At 41.5% G+C, this 23,040-nt stretch overlaps 1 protein-coding gene across 1 annotated transcript in view; it reads right to left on the bottom strand.

Annotated features, from left to right (window-relative positions):
- Positions 1–23,040, bottom strand: part of GTSE1 (G2 and S-phase expressed 1) — a 160,353-nt gene that overhangs the window by 61,773 nt on the left and 75,540 nt on the right. Inside the window, exons 5-8 of the mRNA XM_053716605.1 lie at positions 4,560–4,727; positions 3,880–4,021; positions 3,372–3,746; positions 893–965 (exon numbers count right to left, since the gene is read on the bottom strand). Coding sequence (XP_053572580.1) covers positions 893–965; positions 3,372–3,746; positions 3,880–4,021; positions 4,560–4,727 — 758 coding nt within the window. The remainder of the gene's footprint in view (positions 1–892; positions 966–3,371; positions 3,747–3,879; positions 4,022–4,559; positions 4,728–23,040) is intronic.

Below are 23,040 nucleotides of genomic sequence, written 5' to 3'. Positions count from 1 at the left end.
TTTTTTTTTTTAAATCAGGTTTATGCAGTTTTAAGAACAAACTTCTCTCTCCTTCCTAAGGTTCTTTCTTCTGAAAATATCATTCAGGAGATTGTAGTCTCATCTCTGTCCAGTGCAGCAAAAACAAACACCACACTCTAAAGACCTTGACATTTTATCTTTAATCTACTAAATAATTCAGAAATTCAAGTCAATGTTTATTAATTTCTCTTGTGCCTGCAAGAGACAGAAAACTACTGCAATCTGCATGGCATCTTGGCTTAAAGCTTTGATTCAAAAAGCATACCTAGTAGTAGGGAGTCTACCAGAACAGCTGCCACCTCTTGGGCTGTTAAAATGTAGCTTCCACTGAACAGGCTTGTAAGGCAACTACTTGGTCAACTCTATATACTTTGACCAAATTCTACAATTTTGACACAGCCTCTTCTGAGGCTGCTTTTTGTAGCCAAGTTCTGTAGACCATAGCATCTGTCTAGTACCTCTACCTGCCTTAACTTTTTCCCAGTCTCAGGGACTTCACAGCTTGGGTATAGGATCCCACATGTGTTGGCTCATGGACTCTCACCATCTTAAAGAAAACAAATGGTGGCAGTACCAGTTTACACTTACCCTGCTTTTCCTTTGCTACTTTTCTCCTTTTTTTGGGCTATATGTATGACTATGGAATCATAGGGAAGTGGGAGGGATTAAAGCTCTGTTTTGTGGTGTGTATTGCCTTCACCTGTAGGACTGGACTTTAATCCCACGTTATGGCTCATGAACTCTCACCATAATGAAAGAAATTTATAAAGGCACGCATGAATTTTGTTTTTGCTTATATTTTTTCCTTCTAAAGTACAAATGTCAAATTAAATAAGGACTTAAAGGGAATAGATTGATTTGAACAAATTACCTTCCAATTTCACCGCAAGACATCAGCCTCGTTGGTTGCAGGGGCTTCACTACAGCGCAATCAGGTGATGCACCTTTAAAAGGACCATTTAAATACAGTAGAATTACATAATCAACAAGTGCATAATAGAAAGACAATGCAATAAGACTATTTTAAATGAGCAGTAGATTTTTCATTTTTTTGTCAGAAAAATAAAATTAAAAAAGGGATAGTCTAGTCAAAATTAAAAACTTTCATGATTTAGATAGAGCGTGTAATTTTAAGCAACTTTCTAATTTACTCTTACAATCAAATTTTTCCTCGTTCTAATTGGTATTTTTATTTGGAAAAGCAAGAATGTAAGCTTAAGAGCTGGCCCATTTTTGGTTCAGCACCTGGGTAGCGCTTGCTGATTGAATGGCTACATTTAGACACCAATCAGGAAGTGCTACCCAGGTGCTGAACCAAAAATGGTCCGGCTCTTAAGCTTACATTCTTGCTTTTCCAAATAAAGATACAAAGAGAACGAAGAAAAATTGATAATAGGAGTAAACTAGAAAGTTTACTAACATTGCATGCTCTGAATCATGAAAGTTTAATTTTTACTAGACTATCCCTTCAAAGGAACATGAAACCCAACATTTTTCTTCCATGATTCAGATAAAACATGCAATTTTAAACAACTTTCCAATTTACTTCCAATATAAAATTTTCTCCAGTCTCTTGGCATCCTTTGTTGAATAAGCACTGCACTACTGAGAGCTAGCTGAATAAGAGGCATATATAGGCAGCCACCAATTGATAGCTAGTTCTCTGTAGTGCATTGCTGCTCCTAAGGCTAACTAGGTATGCTTTTCAAACAAGGATACTGAGAGAAGGAAGCAAAGTCAATGGAGCATGCACATTTAAAGTCTAATTTACTTCTGAATTATATATAAAAAAAAAACCTGGATTTTATGTTCCTTTAAGTTTGCCATCACCCTTTATCTGGAGACAGCTATCACCCAATCAGATTCATACATATGAGCTTTTGAACATGCTCAGTAGTAGTGTGCAAAATGAGAACTTATATTCCTATTGTATCTCCCTCAGATAAGGGAGCAGGCATGTTGATAAAACAATGGTAAACTTTCCCCTTACTAAAAACAAAGAATTAGTGATATTTTAGATGGAATCTAAAGTGAAAGTCAATCCTAGCATTTCACAAACACTAGGATTGACTATATTGAAACAAACAAAGAGGACTTTCATTCATGAAGTATAGGATACTTCATGTAGAAAGCTCCTTTGTTTCAATCGATCATAATTTTTAGCTGCTACAGCAGCCCACGGCTAAAGAAATATTTTGCTAAGAGGTGACGTTTTCATCTCTTAGCCAATAGCTGTGCGGTAGCCGTGGGCTGCTGTAGCAGCTAAAAACGGCGATCGATTGAAACAAATAAAGGAGCTTTCTACATGAAGTATCTTATACTTCATGAATGAAAGTCCCCTTTGTTTCAATAGTCAATCCTAGCGTTTGTAAAACTCTAGGATTTACTTTCACTTTAATTCATCAGTTGTAATGAAGATGCGCAGGAACTTAATTTTTAATACACAGATATGAAATTCAAATACACAGTGTTCCGCTGCCCACTTCAAACGTCAGTTTTTCTGTGAGCTAATGGTTTGATGTTAGTGCCTTAAGGGGAGAGTGCCGATTGGAGAACAGTTAAAACTAAAGTGGGCGTCGGAGCACAGAGGTCTTTGAATTTTACATTTTTAAAGTTATAGCGCAACTTTGTTACAACTAATGAATTGCATTCTGCTTCTTTTGAGCAAAACCTGATTTCCAGTCTCTCTAGCTTTCACTGGATTAGAAACCCAGCTCATTTAACTCTAGAAGATTTGACATCAAGCTAGATATGCCTTCCTGTAGAGTCCCCCTGAAGTTTTAAAATGATGAATACATATTGCAATGATTTATTTTAAAGTATAAGCCAATGCTTAGTGCAGCAGTGAAAGACCGTTTTATATTCCTTTAAAGAAACTTATCTCCACCTTTGCTTTGGTAGAATACAAGACTTTAAAACGCCTTATCTTCTGGTGCATGCCTAGAAGCAAATAAACTGCTGTGAACTCAGTTGAAATACAATGCTAAACACTGATAGGGGGTGGATCAGACTTCTCCAGACAGCTATGTAACTAATTTTGCTTATTTTTTGAAATTTTTTAAATACTTGCCAGCAAAGTTTTTATGCAAACTATTTTTACTTAATTAGCCCTTTTAGGATATGCACAGACCTCAACCTGTTTTATGGCACTTTAAACAAAATGTATGCGTGCTTTGGATAACATTTAAAAACCAGGAAATATTACAATATTGCAAAGTATTACACTGCCTTCGCCTGGCTGGCAAAAGCTACTGTGGAGAACACCGATTATACTAAAAAACTGAACCTCCTCTTATATGAAGAACTATTTCTACAACTATTACAAAGCTTCTCATTTGTTTCATTCCTACCTCCAGGCTTCTGAGGAAGCTTTAGCCGAGTTGTAGGAGTAGGCATAACCCTTGCCTGAGGTTTAGTGCTGGATACTCCCTTGACAGCACTTTCTGGTTTATTCTGTGTGGGCCTGTGCAGATTAGGAGCTGAAATTTGCTTCTGCATTTTGCCAGCTGGTGTCTGCGGCTTAACCACAGACACCGAGGGTTTGCTGCTGTTTGCAATAGTAGAAACCTTTGCTGTACCGTTCGGCTTTGGCTGGTTACCCAATAAGCCAGTGCTACTGGTTTTCAAAGATGTGGATCCAGTAGTAGGACGAATTAGCGCAAGTCTGCTTGGATTGGTTAGTCTCGAACTGCTTACTGATGTATTCAGTGAGGCACTCTGTTTAGCTGAAATATAAAAATATGCGGGAGAAATGTGACAAATTAATTCTGGAAAATTAAGATGGGTTTCCTACCAATTAAACTATGCACCTGGTTGTGCATTCAAGGCATTTCACGACTTTTAAAATGAAAAGCTTACCATTGCCACCAGTTGGAGAGAATGAGAGACTTGAATTTAAGCTGGAGTTCATACTGGAATGTGAAGAGGATGATGAAGAAGTGTGCTTTCTAAAAGTAAGACCAGTTGATGGTTGTTTGAACTGTGGTTTCTTTAGACCAGGCTAGAAAGAAAATATCAAACACTCAATTGTCTACATCCCAAACAAGATTACTAGAATTAAAAGGGCCATTATAGTGGAAATAAATTACGTGCTCAAGCCTGTTGGAGCATGTAATTTTATCACTAGTGACCCATCAACCAACGTTTAACCCCCACAAAGCAATTTAAAAAAATGCTGGTCCAAAGTAGAAACTGCTTCTGACCCAAATCAGCAGCCCTAGTCGCATGACCCAGCTGTGCAATTACCACAGCTCTGGTCTGGAACTCGAGTGGCCTGCATAAAGCCCTTTGGGATGAATTGGAACACTGATTGCATGCCAGACCTTCTAGTCAGTGCCTGACATCACAAATGTTTTTTTGGCTGTATGGAAACCAATTCCCAGAGACACTGCAAAATATTGTAGAAAACTTGCTTCATATATAGGTGTTTAGATAACAAGCAGCCCTCCACATCCCACAATTATTCAGGGCAATGTTTTATGCACTATAAATAAAAGTATATTAATCTCTAAAGATGTGTTCTGGGGTTATTTAAGTACCTTTGGCGCAGGCAGAGTTCTTTTGTTCTTCCCTACAGTACTGCTATTGAATGAAGAATCACTGACATCTGATGCAACACTGGATTTATCAGACAGTAAATCTTCAGTTGAGCCTGAACTGTTGAGAGGTTTCCGTCTAACGGGACTGAGCTTCTTGACTGCTTTAGGCTGTAGTAAAAATATGAAAGAAAAGGTGGTAATAGTTTAAAAGTTAAAATTTTGAACTTTCCAACTACACTATTTTCCATCAAATAAATTCGAAAAATGCCCCCCCCCCCCCCCCAAGAAGCTTAAAAGGGACAGTCAATTTAACTTTCATGATTCAGATAGGGCATGCCATTTTAAACAACTTTCCAATTTACTTTTACCATCAAATTTGCTTTCTTCTCTTGGTATTCTTTGTTGAAAGCTAAACCTAGGTGGGCTCTAAGCCGTTGAAGGCTGCCTTAATGCATGTCGACCATTTTTTGTCAGTTCTGTGGAGTTTTTTTTTTGTTTGTTTTTTTATCTACATGGCACACATGGTGTGAGCACAAAGTTAAGAGTCTGCACTGATTGGCTAAAATGCAAGTCTGACAAAAGAACTGTAATAAGGGGCAGTCTGCTGAGGCTTAGTTACAAGGCAACCATAGAGGTAAAAACAGAATTTATGTTTACCTGATAAATTACTTTCTCCAACGGTGTGTCCGGTCCACGGCGTCATCCTTACTTGTGGGATATTCTCTTCCCCAACAGGAAATGGCAAAGAGCCCAGCAAAGCTGGTCACATGATCCCTCCTAGGCTCCGCCTACCCCAGTCATTCGACCGACGTTAAGGAGGAATATTTGCATAGGAGAAACCATATGGTACCGTGGTGACTGTAGTTAAAGAAAATAAATTATCAGACCTGATTAAAAAACCAGGGCGGGCCGTGGACCGGACACACCGTTGGAGAAAGTAATTTATCAGGTAAACATAAATTCTGTTTTCTCCAACATAGGTGTGTCCGGTCCACGGCGTCATCCTTACTTGTGGGAACCAATACCAAAGCTTTAGGACACGGATGACGGGAGGGAGCAAATCAGGTCACCTAAATGGAAGGCACCACGGCTTGCAAAACCTTTCTCCCAAAAATAGCCTCAGAAGAAGCAAAAGTATCAAACTTGTAAAATTTGGTAAAAGTGTGCAGTGAAGACCAAGTCGCTGCCCTACATATCTGATCAACAGAAGCCTCGTTCTTGAAGGCCCATGTGGAAGCCACAGCCCTAGTGGAATGAGCTGTGATTCTTTCGGGAGGCTGCCGTCCGGCAGTCTCGTAAGCCAATCTGATGATGCTTTTAATCCAAAAAGAGAGAGAGGTAGAAGTTGCTTTTTGACCTCTCCTTTTACCGGAATAAACAACAAACAAGGAAGATGTTTGTCTAAAATCCTTTGTAGCATCTAAATAGAATTTTAGAGCGCGAACAACATCCAAATTGTGCAACAAACGTTCCTTCTTTGAAACTGGTTTCGGACACAGAGAAGGTACGATAATCTCCTGGTTAATGTTTTTGTTAGAAACAACTTTTGGAAGAAAACCAGGTTTAGTACGTAAAACCACCTTATCTGCATGGAACACCAGATAAGGAGGAGAACACTGCAGAGCAGATAATTCTGAAACTCTTCTGGCAGAAGAAATTGAAACTAAAAACAAAACTTTCCAAGATAATAATTTAATATCAACGGAATGCAAGGGTTCAAACGGAACCCCCTGAAGAACTGAAAGAACTAAATTGAGACTCCAAGGAGGAGTCAAAGGTTTGTAAACAGGCTTAATTCTAACCAGAGCCTGAACAAAAGCTTGAACATCTGGCACAGCAGCCAGTCTTTTGTGAAGTAACACCGACAAGGCAGAAATCTGTCCCTTCAGGGAACTTGCAGATAATCCTTTTTCCAATCCTTCTTGAAGGAAGGATAGGATCCTAGGAATCTTAACCTTGTCCCAAGGGAATCCTTTAGATTCACACCAACAGATATATTTTTTCCAAATTTTGTGGTAAATCTTTCTAGTTACAGGCTTTCTGGCCTGAACAAGAGTATCGATAACAGAATCTGAGAACCCTCGCTTCGATAAAATCAAGCGTTCAATCTCCAAGCAGTCAGCTGGAGTGAAACCAGATTCGGATGTTCGAACGGACCCTGAACAAGAAGGTCTCGTCTCAAAGGTAGCTTCCAAGGTGGAGCCGATGACATATTCACCAGATCTGCATACCAAGTCCTGCGTGGCCACGCAGGAGCTATCAAGATCACCGACGCCCTCTCCTGATTGATCCTGGCTACCAGCCTGGGGATGAGAGGAAAGGGCGGGAACACATAAGCTAGTTTGAAGGTCCAAGGTGCTACTAGTGCATCCACTAGAGCCGCCTTGGGATCCCTGGATCTGGACCCGTAGCAAGGAACTTTGAAGTTCTGACGAGAGGCCATCAGATCCATGTCTGGAATGCCCCACAGCTGAGTGACTTGGGCAAAGATTTCCGGATGGAGTTCCCACTCCCCCGGATGCAATGTCTGACGACTCAGAAAATCCGCTTCCCAATTTTCCACTCCTGGGATGTGGATAGCAGACAGGTGGCAGGAGTGAGACTCCGCCCATAGAATGATTTTGGTCACTTCTTCCATCGCTAGGGAACTCCTTGTTCCCCCCTGATGGTTGATGTACGCAACAGTTGTCATGTTGTCTGATTGAAACCGTATGAACTTGGCCCTCGCTAGCTGAGGCCAAGCCTTGAGAGCATTGAATATCGCTCTCAGTTCCAGAATATTTATCGGTAGAAGAGATTCTTCCCGAGACCAAAGACCCTGAGCTTTCAGGGATCCCCAGACCGCGCCCCAGCCCATCAGACTGGCGTCGGTCGTGACAATGACCCACTCTGGTCTGCGGAATGTCATCCCTCGTGACAGGTTGTCCAGGGACAGCCACCAACGGAGTGAGTCTCTGGTCCTCTGATTTACTTGTATCTTCGGAGACAAGTCTGTATAGTCCCCATTCCACTGACTGAGCATGCACAGTTGTAATGGTCTTAGATGAATGCGCGCAAAAGGAACTATGTCCATTGCCGCCACCATCAACCCGATCACTTCCATGCACTGAGCTATGGAAGGAAGAGGAACGGAATGAAGTATCCGACAAGAGTCTAGAAGTTTTGTTTTTCTGGCCTCTGTTAGAAAAATCCTCATTTCTAAGGAGTCTATAATTGTTCCCAAGAAGGGAACCCTTGTTGACGGGGATAGAGAACTCTTTTCCACGTTCACTTTCCATCCGTGAGATCTGAGAAAGGCCAGGACAATGTCCGTGTGAGCCTTTGCTTGAGGAAGGGACGACGCTTGAATCAAAATGTCGTCCAAGTAAGGTACTACAGCAATGCCCCTTGGTCTTAGCACAGCTAGAAGGGACCCTAGTACCTTTGTGAAAATCCTTGGAGCAGTGGCTAATCCGAAAGAAAGCGCCACGAACTGGTAATGTTTGTCCAGGAATGCGAACCTTAGGAACCGATGATGTTCCTTGTGGATAGGAATATGTAGATACGCATCCTTTAAATCCACCGTGGTCATGAATTGACCTTCCTGGATGGAAGGAAGAATAGTTCGAATGGTTTCCATCTTGAATGATGGAACCTTGAGAAACTTGTTTAAGATCTTGAGATCTAAGATTGGTCTGAACGTTCCCTCTTTTTTGGGAACTATGAACAGATTGGAGTAGAACCCCATCCCTTGTTCTCTTAATGGAACAGGATGAATCACTCCCATTTTTAACAGGTCTTCTACACAATGTAAGAATGCCTGTCTTTTTATGTGGTCTGAAGACAACTGAGACCTGTGGAACCTCCCCCTTGGGGGAAGTCCCTTGAATTCCAGAAGATAACCTTGGGAGACTATTTCTAGCGCCCAAGGATCCAGAACATCTCTTGCCCAAGCCTGAGCGAAGAGAGAGAGTCTGCCCCCCACCAGATCCGGTCCCGGATCGGGGGCCAACATTTCATGCAGTCTTGGTAGCAGTGGCAGGTTTCTTGGCCTGCTTTCCTTTGTTCCAGCCTTGCATTGGTCTCCAAGCTGGCTTGGCTTGAGAAGTATTACCCTCTTGCTTAGAGGACGTAGCACCTTGGGCTGGTCCGTTTCTACGAAAGGGACGAAAATTAGGTTTATTTTTTGCCTTGAAAGGCCGATCCTGAGGAAGGGCGTGGCCCTTACCCCCAGTGATATCAGAGATAATCTCTTTCAAGTCAGGGCCAAACAGCGTTTTCCCCTTGAAAGGAATGTTAAGTAGCTTGTTCTTGGAAGACGCATCAGCCGACCAAGATTTCAACCAAAGCGCTCTGCGCGCCACAATAGCAAACCCAGAATTCTTAGCCGCTAACCTAGCCAATTGCAAAGTGGCGTCGAGGGTGAAAGAATTAGCCAATTTGAGAGCATTGATTCTGTCCATAATCTCCTCATAAGGAGGAGAATCACTATCGACCGCCTTTATCAGCTCATCGAACCAGAAACATGCGGCTGTAGCGACAGGGACAATGCATGAAATTGGTTGTAGAAGGTAACCCTGCTGAACAAACATCTTTTTAAGCAAACCTTCTAATTTTTTATCCATAGGATCTTTGAAAGCACAACTATCCTCTATGGGTATAGTGGTGCGTTTGTTTAAAGTGGAAACCGCTCCCTCGACCTTGGGGACTGTCTGCCATAAGTCCTTTCTGGGGTCGACCATAGGAAACAATTTTTTAAATATGGGGGGAGGGACGAAAGGAATACCTGGCCTCTCCCATTCTTTATTAACAATGTCCGCCACCCGCTTGGGTATAGGAAAAGCTTCTGGGAGCCCCGGCACCTCTAGGAACTTGTCCATTTTACATAGTTTCTCTGGGATGACCAACTTGTCACAATCATCCAGAGTGGATAATACCTCCTTAAGCAGAATGCGGAGATGTTCCAACTTAAATTTAAATGCAATCACATCAGGTTCAGCCTGTTGAGAAATGTTCCCTGAATCAGTAATTTCTCCCTCAGACAAAACCTCCCTGGCCCCATCAGACTGGGTTAGGGGCCCTTCAGAGATATTAATATCAGCGTCGTCATGCTCTTCAGTATCTAAAACAGAGCAGCCGCGCTTACGCTGACAAGTGTTTATTTTGGCTAAAATGTTTTTGACAGAATTATCCATTACAGCCGTTAATTGTTGCATAGTAAGTAGTATTGGCGCGCTAGATGTACTAGGGGCCTCCTGAGTGGGCAAGACTCGTGTAGACGAAGGAGGGAATGATGCAGTACCATGCTTACTCCCCTCACTTGAGGAATCATCTTGGGCATCATTGTCATTATCACATAAATCACATTTATTTAAATGAATAGGAATTCTGGCTTCCCCACATTCAGAACACAGTCTATCTGGTAGTTCAGACATGTTAAACAGGCATAAACTTGATAACAAAGTACAAAAACGTTTTAAAATAAAACCGTTACTGTCACTTTAAATTTTAAACTGAACACACTTTATTACTGCAATTGCGAAAAAACATGAAGGAATTGTTCAAAATTTATCAAATTTTCACCACAGTGTCTTAAAGCCTTAAAAGTATTGCACACCAAATTTGGAAGCTTTAACCCTTAAAATAACGGAACCGGAGCCGTTTTAAACTTTAACCCCTTTACAGTCCCTGGTATCTGCTTTGCTGAGACCCAACCAAGCCCAAAGGGGAATACGATACCAATGACGCCTTCAGAAAGTCTTTTCTAAGTATCAGAGCTCCTCTCACATGCGACTGCATGCCATGCCTCTCAAAAACAAGTGCGCCACACCGGCGCGAAAATGAGGCTCTGCTTATGCTTTGGGAAAGCCCCTAAGGAATAAGGTGTCTAATGCAGTGCCTGCCGATATTATTATATCAAAATACCCAGATAAAATGATTCCTCAAGGCTAAATATGTGTTAATAATGAATCGATTTAGCCCAGAAAAAGTCTACAGTCTTAATAAGCCCTTGTGAAGCCCTTATTTACGATCGTAATAAACATGGCTTACCGGATCCCATAGGGAAAATGACAGCTTCCAGCATTACATCGTCTTGTTAGAATGTGTCATACCTCAAGCAGCAAGAGACTGCACACTGTTCCCCCAACTGAAGTTAATTGCTCTCAACAGTCCTGTGTGGAACAGCCATGGATTTTAGTTACGGTTGCTAAAATCATTTTCCTCATACAAACAGAAATCTTCATCTCTTTTCTGTTTCTGAGTAAATAGTACATACCAGCACTATTTCAAAATAACAAACTCTTGATTGAATAATAAAAACTACAGTTAAACACTAAAAAACTCTAAGCCATCTCCGTGGAGATGTTGCCTGTACAACGGCAAAGAGAATGACTGGCGTAGGCGGAGCCTAGGAGGGATCATGTGACCAGCTTTGCTGGGCTCTTTGCCATTTCCTGTTGGGGAAGAGAATATCCCACAAGTAAGGATGACGCCGTGGACCGGACACACCTATGTTGGAGAAATGTGTATTAATATAGCAGTGTTGGTTATGCAAAATTGGGGAATGGGTAAATAAAAGGGATTATGTGTGGTTTTAAACAAAAGTAGACTGTCCTTTTAAAAAGGTATATGAAACTCAAAAATGAACATTCTTGAAAAAGTGCTGCCATATAGTGGTCTAGATATGAACCAAGAAAATTTGATAATGTAAATTAGAAAGTCGTTTAAAATTGCTTGCTCTGAATCATTGAAGAAATATTTGGGGTTTCACGTCCCTTTAAAAATCAAACTTTTTCACTTTGTATGCAACCCTGAAAAGTAGGTAACTTCCATTCTATTTCAGGCTCCAGGAGACGGAAATTACTATAATATAAAACTTACACTTTAAGCACCAACATATATTAGCAGTTTTAGATTGCCAAGTCCAAGGGCAACAGTATAACGTTAATATATATTTTTTACAATATAAAGATTCTCAATCACATATATGAGAAAAGCAATCCAGATACTATTGAGAGCAACATAGGACCAAGAGACTATAGCTCTCCATACTAGCTCTTGAGAACATTTCTCAGGTACAATCTACTGCTCTAAGTACTACCAGTTCTACTTCTGTAGCATAATCACAACATGCTGTTATTTCACGTAGCACAGTGAGTGTGTTTTTAAATTTTCAGGGCAGCATTATCATCCACCAAAGCTGTCTTTTTAAAAAAGTGATTAATAAAAGTTAATTTTTAACGTACAATATTTCACAAGCTGTTCAAGGCACAGTAACTTATTTAAACTACTGAAATAAATGTTACAACAGTGCATATAAGCATTCTTTTTTCTAATGACTAACCTGCCTCAACAGCAGTAGTCATAAACAGTACTAAACACTAACATACATACATACATACATACATACACACACACACACACTACATCTTTTTCTAACCATATCATTTGCAACTCACATTACATCACACACACCTGGCTCATGGAGAGTCCACAACGTCATTCCAATTACTAGCGGGATATTCAACTCCTGGCCAGCAGGAGGCAAAGAGCACCCCAGCAAAGCTGTTAAAGTGAATGTAAAGTCACCACCCCCCGAGAACGCCATTCTAATGTGCATAAAAAATAAGTTGAAGTTTAATTCATCATTTTTCAATGACTGCTATATTTACGCAAAAAATTAGCTTTTTATCAGTGATATCGCACTAAGATTCCTCCACCCGACATCTTCGCTATTTGAGTGACAGGTTTAGATGCACTCTTTTAACCAATCATAGACTCAACCACAGGGGTTTCAATCTTTTTTTCCAAAACGTCACAGAATCTTAATACGCATGCGTTAAAACCTAAATTACCGCATACTTAATCTATGTTTAGACGCGCGTTTACACTACACTTCGCGCATGCGCACTTCCTAGAAATCATACTTATACCTAGATCGGAGAAGCTCTCATTTTAAAATGAGTAATACATTTTCTATCCTTGCTATCACAGTGGCAGTTGTGAGAGGATATGGCTTCTAACAGCCTCTTGCTATGCTCACTTTAGTGGCCCCTAAAATGTATTGCATTTTAACATTTTTATGTCTATTGGCGGTGATGCGGTGAAGTGTATTGATAACTAACGCATGCGCAATTGAAGGTGTACACGGGAGCGTGCTTGAAGTATACGTACAGAGCGGGTGGGACCGCTCTAAATGTCAACAGGGAAAAGAAGGAAGTAATGACTGGGAGGAGTTTGGGTACGTAACTGAATCATATTTGAAAGAATATATAATTAATTGTTTATTTTTCCAAAAAAATAAAGTGGAAGTTTAATATCTATAAAAGAAAGCATTTGGAGGATTTGTTAACAGGAAAATTGACATTCACTTTAAGTGTATCAGGTAAGTATAAATTTTGTTTTCATTCCTAGGACATGGAGAGTCCACAACTTCATTCCAATTACTAGTGGGAACCAATACCCAAGCTAGAGGATGCGGAATTAACAGGGAGGGAGAGAAAAAAAAGAAAAGAAAACCAGGAGGACCTAAATAGAAGGCACCGCCGCTTGAAGAACCTTTCTCCCAAAAGAAGCCTCAACTGAGGCAAAAGTATCAAATTTGTCGAATTTGGAAAAAGTATGCAAAGAGGACCATGTTGCTGCCTTGCAAATTTGTTCCACAGAAGCTTGATTTTTTAAAGCCCAAGGAGACAGCTCTAGTGGAATGAGCCGTAATTCTCTCAGGAGGGTGCTGTCCAGAAGTCTCATAAGCCAAACTAATCAAACTTCTCAACCAGAAAGACAGAAGTAGCCTTCTGACCCTTTCCAGAGAAAAAAACAAACAAGGCAATTTTAGAGTCCGCACAACATCCAAGGTATGCAAAAGACGTTCCTTATGAGGATTAGGACAAAAAGGAACAACAATTTCCTGATTGTTTCGATCCGACACCACCTTAGGGAGAAAGCCCAATGAAAATATGCAACGCGTTTCTCAGCCTTAGCAATGCTTAGGCTGAGAAACGCGTTGCTTTTTTATTCTTTTGTAACCACTGCTTGTTTTTATCTGTTTTTAATAAAAAAAAACTTGTTTTAATACAAGCATTGATTCAGTACCTTATTGAGTAGCATAGCTACTGCTTCTGACATTCCATGGTTTGGAGCACACCACTCAGAGTGGGACAAGATATATAGCATTGGTTCCTATCTGCCTGGAGAGGGTTAGCTGGTACACCCCAAGTTACCAGCCTGCTTCTAACAGTACATAGGTGTACTTGGGCTAAATGTGAGTATCTATTTGGCTGTCTACTTCTGCTAATCCCATTTGATATGCTGATACACACGAGGCGCCCCTCTGTTCTCTATTTACTTCTGTAGTTTTATCCAGGTAAGTGTCTGAGGAGAGCAGCCACCCACCTGTTTTTGCATCAAGTTGGATCATCCAGTCTCATCGGACATCCTATTCTGAATACAAGTCCAGCACTATAATTAGGACTTATCTGTTGGGACTCTCATCACCCATGAACATTTGATGATATGGTTTGAAATATTTAGTGCAAATATATGGTTTTCAATATACATAATTTATAATTGTAAATGTATATCACAATGTTTTTTTTTACTATATTTGATATAGATTCTTAGAGCGCCCCCTCATTTATTGTTCTATATATGTTTAAACACAGGCCTGGTTCTAACTAGAGCCTGAACAAAGGCTTGAACATCTAAGGATGCCAGACGTTTGTGCAAAAGGATAGATAATGCAGAAATCTGATCCTTTCGAGTACAGATAGACCCTTCTCCAGGCCATCCTGAAGGTTTGTGAGCCTGAAGCAAAGTTTCAATAACCGCTTCAGAAAAACAACGTCTAGACAGAATTAGGCGTTCAATCTCCAAGCAGTCAGCTTCAGAGAATCTAGGTTTGGATGGAGGAAAGGACCCTGAATTAGAAGGTCCTACCGCTGAGGAAACCTCCAAGGAGGTAGAGATGACATCCTTACCAGATCTGCAAACCAGATCCTGCGAGCCATGCAGGAGCTATTAGGATCACCGATGCTCCCTCTTTTTTGATACGAGCAATGACTCATGGAAGGAGAGCGAACGGAGGAAACAGATGCCAGAGAAAACTTTCAAGGAACCGCTAGAGCATCTATCAGAACGGCCTGAGGATCTCTTGACATCAAACTATCCTTTGGAACATTGGCGTTTTGGCGGGACACCATCAGATCCAAATCTGGAACCCCCACCTGAGGGTTATCTGAGAGAACACTTCTGGATGGAGAGCACACATCCCGGGATGAAAGGTCTGTCTGCTTAGAAAATCAGCCTACCAGTTGTCCACTCCTTGAAGGTGGATGGTAGACAATCGCTGGCTTCCGCCCACTGCAGAATGCGAGTCACCTCCTTCATGGCTAAGGAACTACGAGTTCCTTCCTGGAGGTTGATGTAAGCCACTGAGGTGGTGATGTCAGACTGGAATCTGATAAACCAGACTAAAGACAGTTGAGGCCACGTTGATAGGGCATTGAAGAAAGCTCAACTCCAAGATGTTTATTTGGAAGAGAGGACTCTTCCAGAGACCAAAGTCCCTGAACCTTCAGAGAACTCCAAACAGCTCCCCAGCATGACAGGCTGGCGTCCGTAGTTACAATCTCCCAGGAAGGTCTCAGAAAGCAAGTGCTCCGAAACAGATGTTCCTGTGACATCCACGAGAGTCCATATTCAGTGTGAAATCAGAATGGTCTCCGTTCCATTGATGGAGCATACAAAGTTGCAGCGGTCGCAGATGGAACCGAGCAAAAGGAATGATGTCCATGGATGCCAACCTCAGACCAATAACCTCCATGCATTGAGCCACTTATGGACGAAAAGGCAGAGTGGAGAGAAAGGCAGGCAGCAAGAAGTTAGGATTTTCTGACCTCCGTCAGAAAATTTTCATGGACAGAGAATCTATTATTGTCCCTAGGAAAGACACTTTGGAAGAGAGTTCTCTAATCCCATCTACCAAATTCACCTTCTACCCGAGGCAACATAGAAAAAAACAGCATCTCTGTATGATATTGGGCTACTTGAAAAGGAGGACGCCTGAACCAAAATGTTAACACTCCCAGAACCTTTGTGAATATTCTAGGAGCCCTACCCAGACCAAACTAAAGTCAAACTGGAAATGTGTGTCCAGAATAGCAAATCTGAGAAACTGGTGATCCCTGTTAATGGGAATATGTAGGTACGCGTCCTTCAGGTCTATGGTCGTCATGAACTGACCCTCCTGTACGAATAGAATGAATAGTTTCTATCTTGAAGGATGGAAACCTGAGGAATTTGTTGAGACACTTGAGATCTAAGATGAGACGAAAAGCTCCTTCGTTTTGGGAACCACAAATAGATTTGAATAGAATCCTAGACCTTGTTCCCTTAGAGGAACTGGTACAATGACAACCAGGGAGGATAGGTCCTTTACGCAATTTAAGAAGGCCTCCTTTGCCTGGTTTGAGGATAAATCTTGACAGGAGAAATCCGCCCCTTGGAGAGCAAGACTTGAATCCTATCTTGTAACCCTGAGATACTATGTCCACAGACCATGGATCTGGGACATCAGGAATCCAAGCCTGTCTGAAAAAGGAAAGTCTGCCCCCCCATCTGATCCACAATCGGATTGGGGGGGCGTACCCATCATGTCGATTTAGAGTCAGTGGAGGGCTTTTTGTTTTCCCTTGTTCCCGGGCTGGCTGGATTGCTCTAATTTAGGAGGAGGACTTTTGTCCCTTACAATTGCGAAAGGAACGAAAATTAGAAGATTGTCGACCCCTAGGTCTATTTTTCTTGTCCTGAGGTAGGAAAGATCCCTTTTCCACCAGTAATTTCTGAAATTATTTCCGCCAGACCAGGTCCAAACAGTGTTTTACCCTTATAAAAGGTAAAGCTAAAAGCTTGGTCTTAAAAGAAACATCAGCTGACCAAGATTTTAACCAGAGCTCTGCAAGCTAGCACAGTGAAACTAGACATATTAGCTCCTAATCATTTGCATGTTGGCATTACAAATAAAAAGGTAAGGTCAATTTAAGAGCTTTGATCCTATCCTGGATCTCCTCTACTGTAGTTTTCTCAGAAATAAGATCAGCCAAGGCATTGCACCAATAAGATGCTGCACCCGCAACAGGTTGCCACTGCAATTCCCAATGGGTGTACATCTTTTTCAAGTAAGCCTCTAGCTTCTTATTCATTGGATCCTTAAAAGAACAACTATCCTCAATAGGAATGGAAGTTCTCTTAGCAAGAGTAGAAACGGCTCCTTCTACCTTAGGTACAGTGCGCAACAGGAAACATCTTTTTAAAAACAGGGGAGAGTGAAAAAGGAACCCCTGGTTTATCCCATTCCTGAGCTATAATTTCAGACATCTTCCTTGGAACAGGAAAAACTTCCTCAGAAGATGGAGAATCATGAACGCTATCCAGTTTAGACGATTTAGTAGGGTTAACAGAAACCGAAGGTTCAGAGTCATCTAAATTAACTAGGACCTCCTCCTTCAGTAGTTACCGGAGGTGTTCAGAATCTGAAGGGAATTTTAGATTGAAGATTTTTCTGCTAAAGTGTCAGAGTCTGAGATTCCACCTTCACAAGCTACTGAAGAATTTTCCTCAAACAATTGAGAAATATTGGCAAATGCAGACTTAGAGAGGTCAGAAACCTTAGTAGCAGGCAAACGTTTAGATTGCCACTTACGCTTAACCCGAAGAAGGGAAAGCAGATAAAGCCGCTGACTGCTAAAATAATCTGAGCAGCGAAATCCCTAGGTAAATAAACACCCCCAGGTGGTTGAGAGGACACAGAAGGCACAGTATGAGACAATTAAAGGGACAGTCTAGTATAAATTAAACTTTAATTTAGATTGGACTTAATTTTAATCAACTTTCCAATTTACTTTTATCATCAAATTTGCTTTTTTCTCTTGGTATTCTTAGTTTAAACTAAACATAGGTAGACTCATATGCTAATTTCTAAGCCTTTGCGGGCTGCCTCTTATCACATGCTTTTTAAATCTCTTTTCAACACAAAGACAAAGTACATGTGGGCCATATAGATAACACTGTGTTCAGGCATAGGGGATTATTTAAGATTTAGCACAAAACAATACTAAATGCAAGTCAATAGATAATAAACAGTCACAGTCATGTGATCAGGGGGCTGGAAGAAGGTTCCTAGATACAAGGTAATCACAGAGGTAAAAAGTGTATTAATATAACTGTTGGTTATGCAAAACTGGGGAATGGGTAATAAAGGGATTATCTATCTTTTAAAACAATAACAATCCCTTTAAGGCTTGGGACGTTTGAGGAGAAAGCTGCAGCATGTCATGCACAGTAAAATCCTGGAGAGATACTTGGCTCAGAAGTGAGAATCTTTTCCTTAAAATTTTAACGTTTTAGCTAAACATGAGGAACAAAACTGCATAGGTAGAGCAATCTGATTCTCTAAGCATAGCAAACATTTATCCAGAGAGATAGGCTGAACCTGTTCAGAGTCCATAATACAAAAAGGACAGGTCCCACTAGCAATAACCAGAACCAAATTAAAAATTGAATAATTTTAACTTTATTTTCAAAACAGTAAATAATAAAGTTGTAAAATATGAATGTAAATTAACTTTAGACAAACTATCTGAAGCTCCTACCGGACCAGTACTAAAATCCCACTAGCAAACAGAGTCTGAACTGACAGAACAAATCCAGAGTTACTGAGGAGCCGACAACACCTCTATTGAACCTTCAAACCGGCTCTCCGAGCTCATAAAATTCCAGTCTGTAAAACCGGAAGTGCGGAGGACACGTGAGCGGCCGGGAACAGAAACAGCGCCACAGATACTGGTGCGAAAAAAAACCAAACGGCTACATAAGTTTCTAAAAGTCGTTTGCTATGAAAAAGCCATTAGCTCCCTCTGCTGGTGAAAACTGAAATCCAGCAACGATAAATAAAAAAACCCAAGTATGTTCTAATATAACATTAATAAGCCAAGTAGTAAGGAGATTAATCCCTAAAGTCTCTCATCCTCATACATAAAGAGAGAACTATTAAATTTATGACCCAATAAAAATATGCCCCAACACTGCACCCCAAGACAACTGTCCCATAATGAGATCCACTGGAGGTTTAACCTCTTGAGTGCTGTCCTTTCTAACCTAGAAAGAAAGACACCTGTGGATCTGGCTGCAGGGTAGAAAGCAGCTACATAGGTGTGGCAGGCACTGCGCTCCCTGTCATTGATCTTTCACTTACCACAGGTCCGAATCACGAACTCTGACTTTCAACAAAGGGGTAGCAAACTTGTTAGAAATAAAGTAATGACTACCTCACCGCCTTCTAACTGCTAAAAGCCACCACTGCTCTTACTCAAAAGATTGACGTGGAAACAGCTAGACCCCAGTCCTTGCTTCCATGGAAAAATACCCATAAAAAAGGACAAATTATCTTCAGATACTGACTTTGCACAACCTCCATTGACAGAGGCAAAGAGAATGACTGGTGATTATGGGGCCAGAGGCAGAACTTTTTTACACTTTTTTCACTGCAGGTTACTTTTAAATAAAAATCTATTTTAATTTAGGCAGCTACACCAAAGCAGCAGTTCAAATGCAATGTGTTGATTAACTGGAGAATAATTCAATTTTAAAAGTTTTTTATAATATATTTCAGCAGTTGAAAAACTTAATTTATGCTTACCTGATAAATTTATTTCTCTTGTGGTGTATCCAGTCCACGGATCATCCATTACTTGTGGGATATTCTCCTTACCAACAGGAAGTTGCAAGAGGATCACCCACAGCAGAGCTGCTATATAGCTCCTCCCCTAACTGCCATATCCAGTCATTCGACCGAAAACAATCAGAGAAAGGAGAAACCATAGGGTGCAGTGGTGACTGTAGTTTAAAGTTAAAAATTACCTGCCTTAAAATGACAGGGCGGGCAGTGGACTGGATACACCACAAGAGAAATAAATTTATCAGGTAAGCATAAATTATGTTTTCTCTTGTAAGGTGTATCCAGTCCACGGATCATCCATTACTTGTGGGATACCAATACTAAAGCTAAAGTACACGGATGAAGGGAGGGACAAGGCCGGTACTTAAAACGGAAGGTACCACTGCCTGTAAAACTTTTCTCCCAAAAATAGCCTCCGAAGAAGCAAAAGTATCAAATTTATAGAATTTTGAAAAGGTATAATTTTTAAAGGCCCATGTGGAAGCCACAGCTCTAGTAGAATGAGCTGTAATCCTTTCAGGAGGCTGCTGGCCAGCAGTCTCATAAGCTAAGCAGATTATGCTTCTTAGCCAAAATGAAAGAGGTTGCCGAAGCCTTTTGGCCTCTCCTCTGTCCAGAGTAGACAACAAACAAAGCAGATGTTTGACGAAAATCTTTAATAGCTTGTAAATAATACTTTAAAGCACGAACCACGTCAAGATTGTGTAATAGACGTTCCTTCTTGAAGAAGGATTAGGACACAATGATGGAACAACAATCTCCTGATTGATATTCTTATTAGATACCACCTTAGGTAAAAACCCAGGTTTGGTACGCAGAAATACCTTATCTGCATGGAAGATCAGATAAGGAGAATCACATTGTAAGGCAGATAACTCGGAAGCTCTACGAGCCGAGGAAATAGCTACCAAAAACAGAACTTTCCAAGATAAAAGTTTCTAAGGTGCTGCTAGAGCATCTATCAGCGTCGCCTTGGGATCCCTGGACCCGGATCCGTAACAAGGAAGCTTGGCGTTCTGGCGAGACACCATGAGATCCAGATCTGGTTTGCCCCAACGATGAATCAATTGTGCAAACACCTCCGGATGGAGTTCCCACTCCCCCGGATAAAAAGTCTGACGACTTAGAAAATCCGCCTCCCAGTTCTCTACACCTGGGATATGGATAGCTGATAGGTGGCAAGAGTGAGTCTCTGCCCAGCGAATTATCTTTGAGACTTCTAACATCGCTAGGGAACTCCTTGTTCCCCCTTGATGGTTGATGTAAGCCACAGTCGTGATGTTGTCCGACTGAAATCTGATGAACCCCATTGTCGCTAGCTGAGGCCAAGCCTGAAGAGCATTGAATATCGCTCTCAGTTCCAGAATGTTTATTGGAAGGAGTGTCTCCTCCTGAGTCCACGATCCCTGAGCCTTCAGGGAGTTCCAGGCTGCCCCCCAGCCTAGAAGGCTGGAATCTGTCGTTACAATTGTCCAATCTGGCCTGCGAAAGGTCATACCCTTGGACAGATGGACCCGAGATAGCCACCAGAGAAGAGAATCCCTGTTCTCTTGATCCAGATTTATTAGAGGGGACAAATCTGTGTAATCCCCATTCCACTGACTGAGCATGCAAAGTTGCAGTGGTCTGAGATGTAGGCGTGCAAACGGTACTATGTCCATTGCCGCTACCATTAAGCGGATTACTTCCATACACTGAGCCACCGAGGGGCGAGAAGTGGAATAAAGAACACGGCAGGAATTTAGAAGTTTTGATGATCTTTGTGTATCGGAATGTGAAGATAAGCATCCTTTAAATCCACTGTAGTCATATATTGACCCTCCTGGATCATAGGTAGGATGGTACGAATAGTCTCCATCTTGAATGATGGAACTCTGAGGAATTCGTTTAAGATCTTGAGATCCAAAATTGGTCTGAAGGTTCCCTCTTTTTGGGAACTACAAACAGATTTGAGTAAAAACCCTGTCTCTGTTCCTCCTTTGGAACTGGATCAATCACTCCCATAACTAGGAGGTCTTGAACAGTGTAAGAATGCCTCTCTCTTTATCTGGTTTGCAGATAATTGTGAAAGGTGAAATCTCCCTTTTGGAGGGGAAGCTTTGAAGTCCAGAAGATATCCCTGGGATATAATTTCCAACGCCCAGGGATCCTGGACATCTCTTGCCCAAGCCTGGGCGAAGAGCGAAAGTCTGCCCCCTTCTAGATCCGTTACCGGATAGAGGGCCGATCCTTCATGCTGTCTTAGAGGCAGCAGCAGGCTTTTTGGCCTGCTTACCTTTGTTCCAGGTCTGGTTAGGTCTCCAGACCGACTTGGACTGAGCAAAAGTTCCCTCTTGTTTTGCATTAGAGGAAGTTGATGCCGCACTCGCATCTTGAAGTTTCGAAAGGCACGAAAATTAGTCTGTTTGGCCCTTGATTTGGACCTATCCTGAGGAAGGGCATGACCTTTTCCTCCAGTGATATCAGAAATGATCTCCTTCAAACCAGGCCCGAATAGAGTTTGCCCCTTGAAGGGAATGTTAAGCAGCTTAGACTTTGAAGTAACGTCAGCTGACCATGATTAAGCCATAGCGCCCTGCATAGCAAAACCAAAATTCTTAGCCGTTAGTTTAGTCAAATGAACAATGGCATCAGAAACAAAAGAATTGGCTAGCTTAAGTGCTCTAAGCTTGTCAAGTATGTCATCCAATGGAGTCTCTACCTGTAAAGCCTCTTCCAGAGACTCAAACCAGAAAGCCGCAGCAGCAGTGACTGGGGCAATGCATGCAAGGGGCTGTAGAATAAAACCTTGTTGAATAAACATTTTCTTAAGGTAACCCTCTAACTTTTTATCCATTGGATCTGAGAAAGCACAACTGTCCTCGACAGGGATAGTAGTACGCTTCGCTAGGGTAGAAACTGCTCCCTCCACCTTAGGGACTGTCTGCCATAAGTCCCGTGTGGAGGCATCTATTGGAAACATTTTCTTAAAAATAGGAGGGGGAGTGAACGGCACACCTGGCCTATCCCATTCCTTAGTATTAATTTCTGTAAACCTTTTAGGTATTTGAAAAACATTAGTACACACCGGCACTGCATAGTATTTATCCAATCTACACAATTTCTCTGGCACTGCAATTCTATCACAGTAATTCAGAGCAGCTAAAACCTCCCTGAGCAATACGCAGAGGTGTTCAAGCTTAAATTTAAATGTAGACATATCAGAATCAGGTTGAATCATCTTCCCTGAGTCAGAAACATCACCCACATAAAGAAGCTCTCCTTCCTCAGCTTCTGCATATTGTGAGGGAGTATCAGATATAGCTCTTAAAGCGTCAGTATGCTCTGTATTTCTTCTAACTCCAGAGCTGTCTCGCTTTCCTCTAAACCCAGGTAGTCTGGATAATAGCGCTGACCGTGTATTATCCATGACCGCCGCCATGTCATGTAAAGTAAACGCTATGGGCGCCCTAGATGTACTTGGCGCCATTTGAGCGTGAGTCCCTTGAGCGGGAGTCAAAGGGTCTGACACGTGGGGCGAATTAGTTGGCATAACTTCCCCCTCGTCAGATTCCTCTGGTGATAAATTGTTTAAAGACAGAATATGATCTTTATTACTTAAAGTGAAATCAGTACATTTGGTACACATTCTAAGAGGGGGTTCCACCATGGCTTCTAAACATAATGAACAAGGAGTTTCCTCTATGTCAGACATGTTTAAACAGACTAGCAATGAGACCAGCAAGCTTGGAAACCACTTTAAATCAAGTTAACAAGCAAAAAATA

The sequence above is a fragment of the Bombina bombina genome, chromosome 6 (genome assembly GCF_027579735.1).
Source record: "Bombina bombina isolate aBomBom1 chromosome 6, aBomBom1.pri, whole genome shotgun sequence".
Lineage (NCBI taxonomy): Eukaryota > Metazoa > Chordata > Amphibia > Anura > Bombinatoridae > Bombina > Bombina bombina.
This window is presented reverse-complemented; position numbering and strand designations above follow the sequence as displayed.